At 45.7% G+C, this 14618-nt stretch overlaps 1 protein-coding gene across 4 annotated transcripts in view; it reads left to right on the top strand.

Moving 5' to 3' along the window:
- Nucleotides 1-14618, top strand: part of MTR (5-methyltetrahydrofolate-homocysteine methyltransferase) — a 133423-nt gene that overhangs the window by 34524 nt on the left and 84281 nt on the right. For 3 of the 4 annotated variants that reach the window (XM_086679588.1, XM_086679589.1, XM_086679590.1), the window contains exons 13-15: nucleotides 2494-2606; nucleotides 6271-6411; nucleotides 8918-9103. In XM_086679588.1, the coding sequence (XP_086535714.1) occupies nucleotides 2494-2606; nucleotides 6271-6411; nucleotides 8918-9103 (440 nt within the window). The remainder of the gene's footprint in view (nucleotides 1-2493; nucleotides 2607-6270; nucleotides 6412-8917; nucleotides 9104-14618) is intronic. The other variant, XM_086679591.1, reaches the window with a different exon arrangement.

Raw genomic sequence — 14618 nt, 5'->3', positions numbered from 1 at the left:
GGGGTCTCTGCTCAGAGTTAGAACTCACACAGTCGCGGCTCTGTTACGCACCGCTTTGAAAACACGCTCTCGGCCACAGGCTAACCATTTGAATCGTCGGATTTGCCGTTAGTTATTGAAAGTTCCAAACCGCCACAAACAGTGGTTTGTAATGACGGCAGCCTCTTCCTAGGAAATCGTTTGCTTCTATGATATTCTTGCCATGATCCTGCATTTGCTGTGTGTTCAGGACTTTACAAAGAGGTGTAGTTACTGTTCTGTTGGGTGCTCATCAGTCCTGTAAGGTGGGCAGCCTCCCTTTTCTAGAATGAGTTTTGGTGATCAAATAAGGAACATCAGTAAAGTAGTCCATTATGCCGACTATTAGAGAAATAACTTTAAGTTTTATATTTTCTCCACAATACTAAAATGACATATTCTTAGATGGTATTTTTAAGCAACAACAACAAAAATGTGTGTGTGTATATGTATTTATAGATATACAGATATATGTATACAATAACAGATTCTTAGAGAATCTGCAAATAGTGCACGTGGGAAATTATGTACCCTAATAACTTAGAATTTAACATTTCTCAAAATTGAAATATGTGTGTTCCTTATGTTCCTCTAAGGAAGTTGAAATAAAATCTAAGGACAGCAAAAGCAGCACCTCCTTTTCTCAGTCAGAACATATTTCATAGAATTCATCCCAGTGAGTGAGTGTGAAGTTGGGTTAAAAACCTTCTGCAGTCTTACCTGGCTTTCTGTTCATTTTCCAGAAGACGGAGAGCAAGCCTAGAGGGAGTGGGATTTAGGGGGTGATGGCACACCCCTCACCCCAGAACGTGGCTTCTGCCAGGGAGAGGTGTGGTAGGATAGTTGATTTCATCCTTAGATCTTAAGACTGCTGATTGACTTTGCCAAGATTGAAACAAGAGAACCTTTTAGATAGGATTTTTAAAAAGAATTTATGTGGAAGAATCAAAGAAGCCTCTTCTTCCAATTTGAATTTCCAGTGCTATTTCTAAATTGCTTTTAAAAATCACCTTCAATCAGATTTTAAAAGAATGAAATCCAACACACTCCTTTAAATGGTTCTTTTATAGATTGCAGACGTAAGGAAAATGTAGCTTTTATGTCAGATACCTCACATTGATAATAGTTGAGAAGCACTTTGTATACAATGCTTGTAGGGCGATGACGCAGGGTCCCCCTCAGCACGTAAATGTTGGCACCCCTGTTTGCCTGCCCTGCGAGCCTCGGCGTCTGCCTCCGGATCAGGGGTACCCCGAGGTTCACTACCAGTGGGAAGAAATCATAAGACAGAACTGGGAAGGGATGTCTCCCCAGTCTGTTAACCAGTCTGGAAGACCTTCATAATTACTCATCTTGTATTCATTATTTTCCTCTCCCCGATACCTTGTTCCTTTTCAACCAGTGCTTTGGCAAAGGATGCAAAAGCCATTTTCTCTCATTAACAACAACAGCGATGACTGCAGATGCTAATTTTATGCTTATCAGTATTATCTAGTCTCGTTTTTACAGTATTGCTATGAAATGTATGAAAAAAGTGTTAAAAAACATCCTTTTATGTCTCTCTTTTATAAAATCAGAGACCACAAAAGAAGCAGCCCTGGTCTATGTGCTGAAATAGCTGGACGGGGCTTGGAACCCGGGGCTGGCTGTCCCCAGATCCTGCCAGACCCTGTCTCCTCGTGCTTTAAATATCATTAGAACAGAAACAGATAACAGCGTTTTCTGTAGCGATAACTTTGCACCGCCTGTTGCTTTTTACCTCGGTTAATGTGTTCCTAATTGTAAAGCTGGTATTTGCCCCTAACCTGGCCCGTACCAGGGGAGATGTTACGTCCCCTTGGCAAATAAGGCAAGAGGTGCAGACAGCCTGAGTTGCGTTTCCCAGAGTCCGCTCACGAGTGGAGGGTGTGCCGTGGCGACTCCAGTCTCCCAGGGCTCATCCTAGGTCCTTCCTGGTGACCCAGTCCGACCTTGCTGGTCCCGGGCTCTTGGCCTCTGGGTCAAAGACAGCAGGTAGAGTTCTGAGCACGCTGCTGGGGGGATGAAGGAAGCTTGCCCCGGCTGGCTTCCCGCTGATCTCCAAGTGGCCAGCTGCGAGCAGTCCTTTGGCTCCTGACCTCCCAGCCTTGGCCCCACACTCTTGGTGAAATAGGGTTATGACGATAATTTTTCCTTGTTTATCAAAGCTGGTATGATGCAGTTCCTTAGAAAAATTTTGAACTGAAAAGCCCTGAAATAATTCTTTTGAGAGTTGTGGTTGTAAGTGCAGCCGTAACATACAGCCTTTGTTATGTTTAAAGATTTCTGGGGGAAGAAGGCCGTGGTCCTTCCTCACCCCGCGTTAGGCGTCCTGTGTAGCCAGATGCGCTGTGCCACCAAAACTTCTTTTCTTTCTCATGAAAGCGCTTGTTTTCTGTCTGTCTCATATCATCATGTGAATTTCCAGAAAATTCTCAAAATGCTTCTCCTTTTAAGGTCTAGAGCCCTTCAGGATCGGACCGTACACCAACTTTGTTAACATTGGAGAGCGCTGTAACGTGGCAGGATCCAGGAGGTTTGCTAAACTCATCATGGCAGGAAACTATGAAGTGAGCATCTTAGTAAGACCCTTGAGGCATCTGCCATGTCGTCGGCTAGACGGCGTGTCAGTGAAACCGCTCTGCCTCTGAGAGAGTGATTTGCAGCGCGGTGGGGACTGTGAGGAGAACGGTCATGCGTGTTAGCAGCGGGCTGGGCAGCTGGGAGGGGAGGCTTCGGGAGACCGAAGCCGTTCTTACTAATGTTGGTCGAAAAGAACCTCATTGGGGATGTGAAGTGGGGTGAGATGGGAGGGATCCCGGTTCTGACCTTTTCTGTTAATTGTGAGATAAATTTAAAAATTTGAGGATACTCTTCATTTTGGCTTCTCACAAATCCTTCTAGGGAAAGAGGAAGCCGAGAAAATTCCTATCCACTTCCTCATAACCACATCAACCAAGTGACTCGTAGTGTTTCTGATTCTGCTGGCTCTGGACTGACACAGACAAGCAAACAGAAAAGAAGGACTAGGCCTCTGTCTTGGAAAGTTTACATGATAGTTTAGCCACAGTATTTTCAGGCTCAGTCACCCTGCGCATAAGCAAAATCTGATCCCAGAAGTGCCTCCCCTAAGCATCTGGATAGATTTTTTTTTCTTATTAAGATCAGAAGTTAAAATTGGAGGAGTTTAGGGGCGCCTGGGTGGCGCAGTCGGTTAAGCGTCCGACTTCAGCCAGGTCACGATCTCGCGGTCCGTGAGTTCGAGCCCCGCGTCGGGCTCTGGGCTGATGGCTCGGAGCCTGGAGCCTGTTTCCGATTCTGTGTCTCCCTCTCTCTCTGCCCCTCCCCCGTTCATGCTCTGTCTCTCTCTGTCCCAAAAATAAATAAACGTTGAAAAAAAATTAAAAAAAAAAAAAAAAAAAAAATTGGAGGAGTTTAGTCTGATTTATCTTATCATCAGCTGTCACTGAAGTTTTGCTTTAGGAAGTAGGTCTTCCAGACACCAGTATCAAACCGGACTTAGTTTTACTCACCGAGAAAGGGCCCGTCTGTCATCCTTTGCGGCCCTCTAGCCGAGCCTCTTAGCTGGTTCCTGGCCATCCTGTCAGTCTTTTTCCCTGTGCTCCTGCTGCTGCTCGCCTCCACTGTGTGCTTCTGTCACCCCAGGCCAGAAGCTGCCACAGGGTGACATTTTTTTGCAGATGGTATAAAATCCAAACTCCTTAGGCCACTATTCAGTTCTCTCCATGCAGGCACCAGACCTCCCTCATATCCTGGTCTGTCATTCGAATATTCCAGGAGGCTTGCTTCTGCCCCACCCCTCCCTCCCCCATGCCGTGCCCTTTTTTTTACATGTCGCTTCTCCTCTAAAATCCTCATGAGCCTTTGTGGTTCTATGGCGTTCTTCCATTGGCCATGTTTCTATTTATGTTTTGATTCTTAGGGTCATTCTGTAGCATCCCTTTCAGCCTTCAGATTTGACAGATTTGACACGGAGAACAGAGGGCGTTTTAGGAAGATGCAAGCAGATGGGGGTAACAGTGTCTAGCATTTAGGGGCGCCTGGGTGCCCCAGTCGCTTAAGTCTGACTTCAGCTCAGGTCATGATCTCATGGTTCGTGAGTTCGAGCTCTGCATCGGGCTCTGTGCTGACAGCTCAGAACCTGGAGCCTGCTTCAGATTCTGTGTCTCCCTCTCTCTCTGCCCCTCCCCCGCTTGTGCGCACTTTCTCTGTCTCTCAAAAATAAACAAACATTAAAAAAATTTTTTGTTTTAGTAAGGTCTTACTATGGGCCAGTCATGGTGCTCAGCACTTTACGTCACTATTGAACCCACACAGACCTGTGAGATGGGTATTATTATTATCCCCATCTTACCAATGGGCCTTTGGGGCAAGTTAAACTACTTGCCTGTTGTTTTCCGTCAAGTAAGTGATAGACCCCCAGTGTTCTCTGCTGTCTCTGCCTAGAGTCCACAGGACGAGGAGGCGGTGGAGGCTGGAATGGGATCAGTAGGGGTGACTCCTTATTTGATTCTAATTTCCCTTGAAGTAATGATCCCTCAAGGCTTTGCGGTTTGCTGGGAAGAGCACTGGCCTAAAAGAAACCCCAGTGCTGAGTGTTGCTCACCTTGTACACATGACTTCATCATAGTGAGCCCGTGTGGGAGACTCGGACCTCCACGCTCTCACTCCGTGACTCTTCTGGAATAGAGAGGCGGGGTGTTGGCATCTCTGCTGTCCGACTCTCTTGATCGCCAGTCTTGCCAGGTTGCCCCCGTCTCCTCTCTGCTTCCCCCAGTCTGTCCCCCAGGGGCCAGCCGAAGACTCTCCCCCTCGGGTGGCTTCCTCCATTTCAGTCCGCAGAGACCTGGCCCTTCCCTGCTGCTCGTGCAGCCTCGGCGCTGGACTCACCCCGAGTGGGGCAGCACTGCCAGCTGTTCTGTGGGCCGGTGTCGTTCGCCCCCGGCCAGGTGCGAGCCCTTCCAGGATAGGGATGGGGACGCGTGCTGGAAAACACTTTTTGGTTTTGATTTTGAATTTTGTTGTCGTCTTTTTCCCGTGTAACCTTGGGTCATCACGAATGGTCTTCCCTCGGGCAATGCCAGAGGCTCCCATGTCTGCTCTATCATAGTGATGGCTTGACAGTGTCTATGTGGCTTGCTTAAGCCAGGGAAAAATAAGGACAACATCAGAAGCTACCGTTGATTTTATCCTTACTTATTTTATTACGTTACGAAGTGGACTGTGAAGACCCAAAATAAACCCTGTTCTATCAATTAGCATTTATAGAACGTGTGTATTTTGCCCAGCATTGTTCAGAGGAGAGCAGGAAAGCAGGACCTTTCTAGAGTCCTAAACACTTAACGCTCTATTTTGAGGAATAAGCTGATACTCCTGAAATCACGAGGACAGGATGATGTCGTAAACCATGCCATAATGATCACAGCTGTCACAGAAGTTGGGAGGCGGCACAGCGTTGTGGAATAAGCAGTGTTTCCCACCTGAAGGATGTTCTCTGGAACACTGATCCTACAAGATATTCCTTAAATGGTCGTGAATGGGAAATGCTGCGTATAATATCCTGTTCTTGGATATTTGCAGTGCGTAATAGTGTATTACAGGATTTGAAAAACCTTCCAGTATAAAAATCTGCTGAGTTTTATTTAACTCCTATTTCATGTGCCTCTTACCAATAGCCGGCAACATGCTTTGCATGTCTTGGCAAACACTGAAGAGTAACAGAAGTTTTGGATGGTTTCTCTGAGGACTTCTTTTGGAGGAGATGGGGCTTGAGCTGGGTCCTAAACGGTATAGAAGGGAAGGAGATTGTATTTCAAGCAGGGGGATGATGTGACCTGCGACTCGGAAGTGGAGAAGACGTGGCTGGGTGAAGGGAACCAGGAGGGGAGGAATGGGGAGTTCAGTTAGGTAAGAAGACAGGGCCAGGTCACGGCGGGCCTGGGACACCAGGCTGGGGAGTGTAGCTTCTCTATGGCAGGAAAAACGGCGCCTTGGTGGATTCTGAGTGATGAAATGATGCGATGGAGGAGATGTTAAAGAAGGGTCGGTCGTCCGTCTGTGATGATTGGTGGGAGGAGAGCGGGCCCAGGGTCGGGGTGGCTGGCCAGTCTAGTCTGATTTGGAAGGACTGCCGGGAAGGTAGGGATGACTTTGGCCTGCCTTCTCTCTGGTCGCCCTCTCCTAATGCTGCCTCCTCTGGCATTCTTTCCTCAGGAAGCTCTGAGCATTGCCAAAGTGCAGGTGGAAATGGGAGCCCAGGTGTTGGACATCAACATGGATGATGGGATGCTGGATGGTACAAGTGCAATGACCAGATTTTGCAACTTTATTGCTTCTGAGCCTGACATTGCCAAGGTTGTACAAAATGTGTATTCCCCAAGGGAGTTCACCTGCCCTCACTCTGTCGCTCATTTAACCTTGTCAATTGTCCCACGGGTCTGTCCTCTCATACACTGGTTTTCTGGTTTCTTACGGTGAGCACCCAACAGTTTCTGATTGTCAGTTTCTCCTTTAATGGCAGCCTTTTGATATAAACCAGAGAGAGCTGTGACTTCAGCTCGGCTGTTTCCAAGGCTTCTGGAATTGCTCACAAGAATTGAGTTTCCTCTGATGTCTGGATGGCCTAGGAACCTGCTTACCATGTCTCCGAAGGATGCAATTACCCGCTTTTACCAAGTCATGGGCTCCATTTCTAACACAGGGGCGCTCAGCCAGTTCTTCTTTATTGCAGGAAGAAGAGACCCATTTGGGCTTATCAGAGTAAACAAATTATAAAACAAGATTAAATTGAAGCATTCTATGTGAGCTTTTACATTTGTTCTTTAAAAGATGAAAGTTAATTGTGTCCAGTTTTAAAAATATTTTTTAGATGGATTCTAAAATCTTTAAAAATTTTACTTCATTTTCTACCATTGAATTTGCGGTGAGAAGTGATTTGTGAAGTTCTTCTTAAAGGAAACTTCCTAGTGCTTTGAGGGACGAGGCTGTCTGCCTTTCATTAGGCCCATGGCAAACGCTTAAGTTAGACATCTTGTGGTAAGCAGTGAATTACATCGACCGTCTTTCATTTGTGGCTTAAAACTCCTCAGTCAAAAGCCCTGTCACTCCTCTGGGAGTAAATATTTTGAGAATTTAAGGTGCGGAGAAACCAAATGACTCGTTCCAAGTCCATCAGAATGAGAGGGGGAGCAGCTTTTTATCTGCTGAGCGGTGGGGAAGGGGGCTCTGCTGGGGTCGGAAGACTCTCCGCACGGTCCCAGGCAAGTCCGCTGACTGTTGACCCGCGTTTCTTTCCGCTGCTTTGTCTGACTCGTGAATCGTGAACATAGGAGTGCCTCAACAAGGAACAGCCTCAAGTAACCGAAGACCTTATGAATTACTGTTCTGATTGCTCCAGTAACTTTGTCTTGATCTCTCCTGGTTTTGACCTCCTACCACAATTTACTCGAGACCAAATTATGAACAACTGGAGTCGAGCATAAAAACGTGTGACTAGCCCATATTTACCAGCACAGCTGGGACACCAAACTCAGCCAGCAGTTTAGAACGTGGGCCTGGTATCGTCACTGGTGCCTGACCCCTTTCCTAGCAAACCTGTCACTGCCAGTGTGGTAAGAAAGAGCAGAGTCGATGGCTCCCTTGTTCCATCATGCTCTGCTTTGGAAGAGTGGCCTACGGATGAGCCGACTGCCCTGGGAACCTTCCCTGCGTTCTCCTGCCCTGCTCTCTATCTGCCCTACGTGGGGCAAGGTGCCTCCGAGGCATGCTGCTCACCTGCCCCCGCGTTACCCACACTTCATGGCACTGTGTGTCTAGTCGTTTATCTTAACAAGCTTGGGGAAGCCCGGGAGCCTCCTGCTCCATCAGTGCCCCTCAGTCTAGCACGGGGCCTGACGTGGGCGTCACTTTAAGTAATGGAGCTTAGATCAGCTGCCCTCTTTCATTTCTTTGCTTGGGAAGCTAGTCCTGCCTTGGAACCCTTACTTACTTTTACTTTTCCTGGAACAGAGGCATGAATGCACAGAGACTGTTAAAAATGAACCCGTTCTCATCTGTGCGTTCCAGTTTTGTCCTTTATTTTAGTTATATGCTTTTATTAAATATTACATCTTTTCCTTTCTAATAGTAAAACGCTTCTACTTCTAAAACTCTTCTAAACACCCCCGCCCCCAGTCAGGAAATTGATTTTCTTTTCTTTCTCTTTTTAAAAAAATTTTTAATGTTTGTTTATTTGTGAGAATGAGATAGGGTGTAAGCATGGGAGGGGGCGGAGAGAGAGGGAGACACAGAATCCGAAGCAGGCTTCAGGCTCTGAACTGTCAACGCAGAGCCCGATGTGGGGCTCAGACTCAAGGACCATAAGATCATTACCTGAACTGAAGTCAGATGCTTAACTGACTGAGCCACCCGGGCATCCCAAGAACTTGATTTTCTAAAGGGAAGATTGAATTTGAATAACTTGGCTGGAAGGCTGTTCCTGAAGGTGTACAAGGCTGAGTATTAACCCCAGAGTCAGATCAGGGATGTTCTGAATCCTGTTGGAGATTTAGTTTAGGCACTCGAAAGTGTAACCTGGAAATGAAGCCGGTGAGCTGACCTCAGTGGTTTCATTCCAGTGTTTAGTCGTGATCTTTGATTTATAAATTTCTGGTTCCTACGTGGGGTCTCTTGTAAGACTGGAATTACTCCCAAGTATTTTGGGCTTTAAGAATGAGTACCTTAAAATCCTCTTTCTTCCACACTATTATTACTTGTTTGTTGCTTTCCTAAATAAGAAATAAGGAATATTTGGGAGCCCTTGGGTGGGAGTTTGTAGTGACTTGTAATTTTTCTGTGACTTTTCTTGCCCTTCTGATCTCAGGTGCCCTTGTGCATCGACTCCTCCAATTTTGCTGTGATTGAAGCCGGGCTGAAATGCTGCCAAGGGAAGTGCATTGTCAATAGCATTAGTCTGAAGGAGGGCGAGGGTGACTTCCTGGAGAAGGCTAGAAAGATTAAGAAGTTTGGAGCTGCTGTGGTGGTCATGGCGTTTGATGAAGAAGGGCAGGTGAGTGAGGACTTTTGACTGAGCTCCATCGCGTTACACGGGCTAGACCAAGCAGCAGAAGACAGTAGAGTCCAGAACACCATAAGTACCATGTGGGTGTGCACGGGTAGATAACACACGTCACGCACGTGTACAGATACTCGTCGCTACAAATAGGAAAATCTGATATATTCTGAAGTCTTTGTATCAGTTGAGGAAAGTATTATTCAGTGAATGCTATTAGACCGACTGGCTGTGCGTTTGGAAGAAAATAAAGTAGAGCCCTGTTTCCCACCGTATCCTAAAATGCAGCCTACGTCAGTTAACGATCTTAACGGAAAAAACAAAATTCTGAGGAGTATATGGGCAATTACCCATCTAAACTTGGGAAGCCAGGAGGAAAATTAATAGAGGTATCCACCTGAAAATGTTTAACTTTCTGGGGTGAAGGACATGGTACCATCTGCAACATGAGCGGTAGCAGTGGGTTAACATCCCCAACATGCAACGTTTCTGTAAATTGGAAAATAAAACACCCAAATCAAGCCAAAAGAAGTCTAGACAAAGGAAGTGAAAAGCAGTTTATAGAAAAAGAAAAGCAAAGAGCTAATAAATCTAGGAGAAGATACTATACTTTGTAGTGATTAAGGAAATAAAAAATGAAGCATTAATAGGATATTTATTTTTTTAATCAAAGAGAAAAATCTCTTTTGCACTCTTCTGGATTATTTGAATTTTTCTCCTAGTGAAAACATATCTTTTGGACAAAATCAGTAACACTTTAGTTACAAACAATTTTACTCTATAAAACTACAAAAAGCAGAGAAAGGAAAGAAAAAGGGCATATAATTCCACTACTCGTCAGTCATACAAAATAAGAAGTCAGTATGTCCCGATCTGAAACCACGCCTACCCTCCAGTTAACTGGCGTTTTTTCCCCTCAGCTTATACAGACACACATGTATCCACATAAGTCTTGTTTGATTAAATAAAACCGGGATCATGCTGTCAAATGGCTCCTCTCGTCATGTCCCTGCCACGGTATCAGGGAGGGGCAGTGGGAAGCTTGAAACATAATGTCAAGCGAGCGAAGGGTGTGCAGTGATTATGTTGTATTGATGCCTTATACCTCACGTGACTTTTAGAACCACTTTTGTGTCTCTTAAGTATTTTTTAAAAACAATGAGGGGCGCCTGGGTGGCGCAGTCGGTTGAGTGTCCGACTTCAGCCAGGTCATGATCTCGCGGTCCGTGAGTTCGAGCCCCGCGTCGGGCTCTGGGCTGATGGCTCGGAGCCTGGAGCCTGTTTCCGATTCTGTGTCTCCCTCTCTCTCTGCCCCTCCCCCGTTCATGCTCTGTCTCTCTCTGTCCCAAAAATAAATAAACGTTGAAAAAAAAAAAAATTAAAAAAAAAAAAAAAAACAATGAAAAAAAATTCCATCCCTTGTGAGTCGCCCCCCCACCCCCCCGACCCCAGGAATCTCATAATAGGTCGATACGTGAAGGTACGTGTTCAGGCTCCTCGTGGTGTTATGGTCGGAGAAACTGGCAGAGTCTGACAGTCCATGAATAGCGGATGCCGCACAGAGCACTGCGTACCGGCTAAACAGGATGAGGTGTGGAACCAGGTCTACAATATATTGAAAAATGGGGAAAAAAGGCAGCATGATCCCGGTTTTATTTAATCCAACAAGACTTATGTGGATACATGTGTGTCTGTATAAGCTGAGGGGAAAAAACGCCAGTTAACTGGAGGGTAGGCGTGGTTTCAGATCGGGACATACTGACTTCTTATTTTGTATGACTGACGAGTAGTGGAATTATATGCCCTTTTTCTTTCCTTTCTCTGCTTTTTGTAGTTTTAGAGTAAAATTGTTTGTAACTAAAGTGTTACTGATTTTGTCCAAAAGATATGTTTTCACTAGGAGAAAAATTCAAATAATCCAGAAGAGTGCAAAAGAGATGATTTTGGTAATGGACATGTATCGAACCTTGACTCCTACCAAGCAGGCACGCTACGCACGTTAAATCAGCTTTTTGCCCCAGCATAGAAGTGTTGGCTACGTTTTATTATTTTTTTCGTATTCCACTTGAGGAAACCAAAGCGCTTGAGTCCCTGTTGTCACACAGGTGGCTGGTGCTAGGATTTGAGCCCGGATCTGGTGTCATTCACCAGCGTCTTTGCTGAATGGTCGGGTGAAAGAACCCAGGGTAAGGCTATCCAGGGAAGAGCTGGCTGTTTTAGAAAAAGCCACCTCAGAAAGTCCTTCTGAAGAGGAAACACATTAAAAACCTAAACTAAACGAGAAAGCCGTGGGACCATTTAGGGAAAGAGGAGAAGTTCTCGAGAATTAAACATTTTATATAAGTGAATTTACACCTGCCGTTCTGGAACCTTTCCCCGACTCGGCAGAATATCGGCATCTTCCTGTCTTGGTAAATATGAGTTATAACTCCGTCTCTGATGGTTGCGTTAGATTCCAGGATTGTGTGTTTTCCTTAGTCTGATATTGAATGACATTACAGTTGTTTCTAATTTTTTAGTGAAAGGAACGTGGCCGGCAAATTCCCGAATTCATTCAGCTATTTCCTCTGGGAAATGGTTGTCCTCGGATGTGCGGGTGTTTAACGTTTGGACACGTACCGTTAAGTCATCCTTCTGCAAAGTTGTTATCCAGGCCTCTTCCCCTGCCAGTTCAGTGTGGTGAGACCTTCTGGCATTGTTTTTATTTTTACCTAAGATGTCTATGTAGGTAGTGACAGAGGCAACTACCGCTGTGTGGGTTTTTCTAAAACCCAGAAGCCTCCAGCCCTCTAGCCCCCCAGCGGCAACCATGTCAGCTTTTATCTGATACTCACAGCAGTTCCCTCCTTGTCTTCAAATCCCAGTTTTAGGTATTATTTATTGCCTCTCTATAGTGGGGATGAGTTTGGCGTTTTTACTATCCTCTGTACCCCCACTTCACACATCTTTACTTGTATCCCCCCCATCCTCCCACTATGGTTAATTTTAGTCGTGACTATTTTCGGTGCTCACATCGCTAAGCAACGTACAAGCCCAGACATGTGGTCGTATGCGACAGTTCCTTTTCTTTCCTGCACCCTGTTTGCTTTCAGTGAAATCAGTACTTTCCGTCTGCTTTGTTTCTCATACAGTTTATTTTCAAAATATCCTCTAGTTGCGTAAATTTCCAGTATCCAGTGTATCCAAACACAGTCAGAAGATGGTCATTTAAATTTCTTGAGGAATTCTGTCTTCAGGTCTTCTGACACAGTCTGGGAAGGTCGTAGTCTGACTGACAGCTGGCCCTGTGAAGTGTCCCTCGCCGTCCTCCTGGGTATTCCTCTTACTCCTCCCTTAGATTTTTAGATCTCCTAATTGCCTCATTTTTTTTTTTTTATTTAAGACTTTTTTTAATGTTTATTTATTTTTGAGAGAGAGAGTGAGAGCAGGAGAGGGGCAGAAAAAGAGGGAGACACAGAATCCAAAGCAGGCTCCAGGCACGGAGCTGTAAGGACAGAGCCTGATGCGGGGCTCTAACTCACAGACTGGGAGATCATGACCTGAGCCGAAGTTGGACGCTCAACCGACTGAGCCACCTGGGTGCCCCTGCCTCATTCTTGGTTTGAGCTCTCCTGTGGTGAAGTGCATTCTCTGTCACCTTCCTAAGAAAGAAAACATGGCGGTAAAATTTTTTAAACCCTACGTGTCTGAAAATGGCTGTATTCTACTTTTATACTAATCGACAGTTGGACGGGGGTATAGGATAGAGGTTTGACATTCTTTCCCCTTTGCTTTGAAAACATGGTCTTCTGGTTTCCACTAGGGCTGTTCTAACCCTCCGTTCTTTATTGTGAAACCTATTTATTTTCCTACTTTCTGGATGCTTCATGGATATTCTCTGTCCATGGGGTTCTGAAATCTCTTGATGATGAGTCATCTCTCATGGGGTGCACCCAGTGGTCTCTTTTGATTTGGGAAACGTGAGGCCACAGTTGCAGCAAGTTTTCTTGAATGTTTTTATCTTCTCTTTTCGCACATGTGGTGTTCAGATCTTGCATGTTTTGGAAAGATTGCCTAATTTTCTTTTCTTTCCTGTTTTTTTCAGCCCTAGCATTTTGCTGTGCTCAGTGTGAGATTTCTACACCTGTATTTATTCTCCAGACTCTCTATTGAGTCTTATTTCTAGGAGCATTTTTTCTTTTTGTTACCTAAGTGTTCTGTAAGAAATTGGTATAGACATCTGTTATTAGTTGATGGAGGCAGATACTGGCTTTAATTCTTTCAAGTGCATCTTGAGCCCCTGGTGTGTGCCAGGCCCTAGGAAGATAGCAGGGCATAAAACCTAGTCCCTGTCCTTGTGCAATGTGTATTTTTAGGGTGCACAGGGAGTAAGAAATAAAAACACAGGTCACACACACCGTTCAACATAAACATGTTGGATGTACAGTTCTTGGGAATAATTTGTACATAGGTGGGATTTAAAGCAGGGAGACTGTGTCTCCAAAGGAATGACTTTAGAGCAGAGGTCCCAGGACCAAGTGCATCTTGGAGCTGCAGTGCTCAGGGCTGGGGAGAGGAGGAGACCCCATGAGAAGAGTTCGAGGAGGAGCAGCCTGTTTGGTAGGAGAGGAACCAGAAGACGGGTTTCACTGGGAAGCCAAGTGAAGAACAAGCAAGAAGGGCCCGATGAGCTATTTTAAAGAGCTGTGGTTAGATCAAGTAGGATGAGACAAAGAATTTATCACTGGATTTAGAACTGGGGTAGTTGATGATCTTGCTGTACTGTTTCCAAGGAGATGAAAGCTTAATTGGAGTGGGTTCAAGAGAGAATAGGAGAATTGGAGGCAGCAGGTATAAACAACCTTTTTTGAGGAGTTTTGCTTTAAAGGGGAACAGAGGAATAGTGTGGAAACCAGAGATGGGTAGGGGGTTAAGAAAGGGCGCGCGCGCGCGCGTGTGTGTGTGTGTGTGTAGACGGATAATGTGACGATATGTCTTTGCAAGCCGATGGGATTGATCTGGTACAGAAAGAGAGAGGAATTAATGCACCAGGGAAAGGGGGTGTTTGCTAGCTCTGTGACCTTGTAAGTGGGGAGGGCCGGCAATCAGTGTGCAGGTTGGGGGGGGGGGCCGTGTGCTCACACTGCGGGAGCGAAGTTGGAAGCGTGCAGATCCAGAGGCACGCTGGGCGGTGTTCTGGGGGGAGTCTGTAACTGCTTGTGTTTTCTCAGTGAAGCAGGCAGCAAGGTCAGCTCAGAATGGGAATGCAGTGTCGTGTGCTTTGCCAGCAGTGTGTCTGTGTGTAGCCAGCAGTGTGTGTAGCCAGTCTGTGTGTAGCCAGCAGCCTCCATGGAGAAGGGGTCTCTGCCGGGGCTTTTAAAAACCATGCACAGCCCTGGACTCCACCCTTTCGGTTCCTGGCTCGTGTGGTCTGAGGTGAGACCTGGGCTAAGTAATTTTTTTTTAATTTAAATTCCAGTATAGTTAACATACGGTGTTACATTCGTGTTAGATGTACCATGTAGTGATTCGG

The sequence above is a fragment of the Puma concolor genome, chromosome D2, assembly GCF_028749965.1.
Source record: "Puma concolor isolate L17-30 chromosome D2, mPumCon1.1.hap2, whole genome shotgun sequence".
In the NCBI taxonomy this organism is placed as follows: domain Eukaryota; kingdom Metazoa; phylum Chordata; class Mammalia; order Carnivora; family Felidae; genus Puma; species Puma concolor.
The sequence above is the reverse complement of the archived record's forward strand: the minus strand, read 5'-3'. Positions and strand labels throughout refer to the sequence as shown.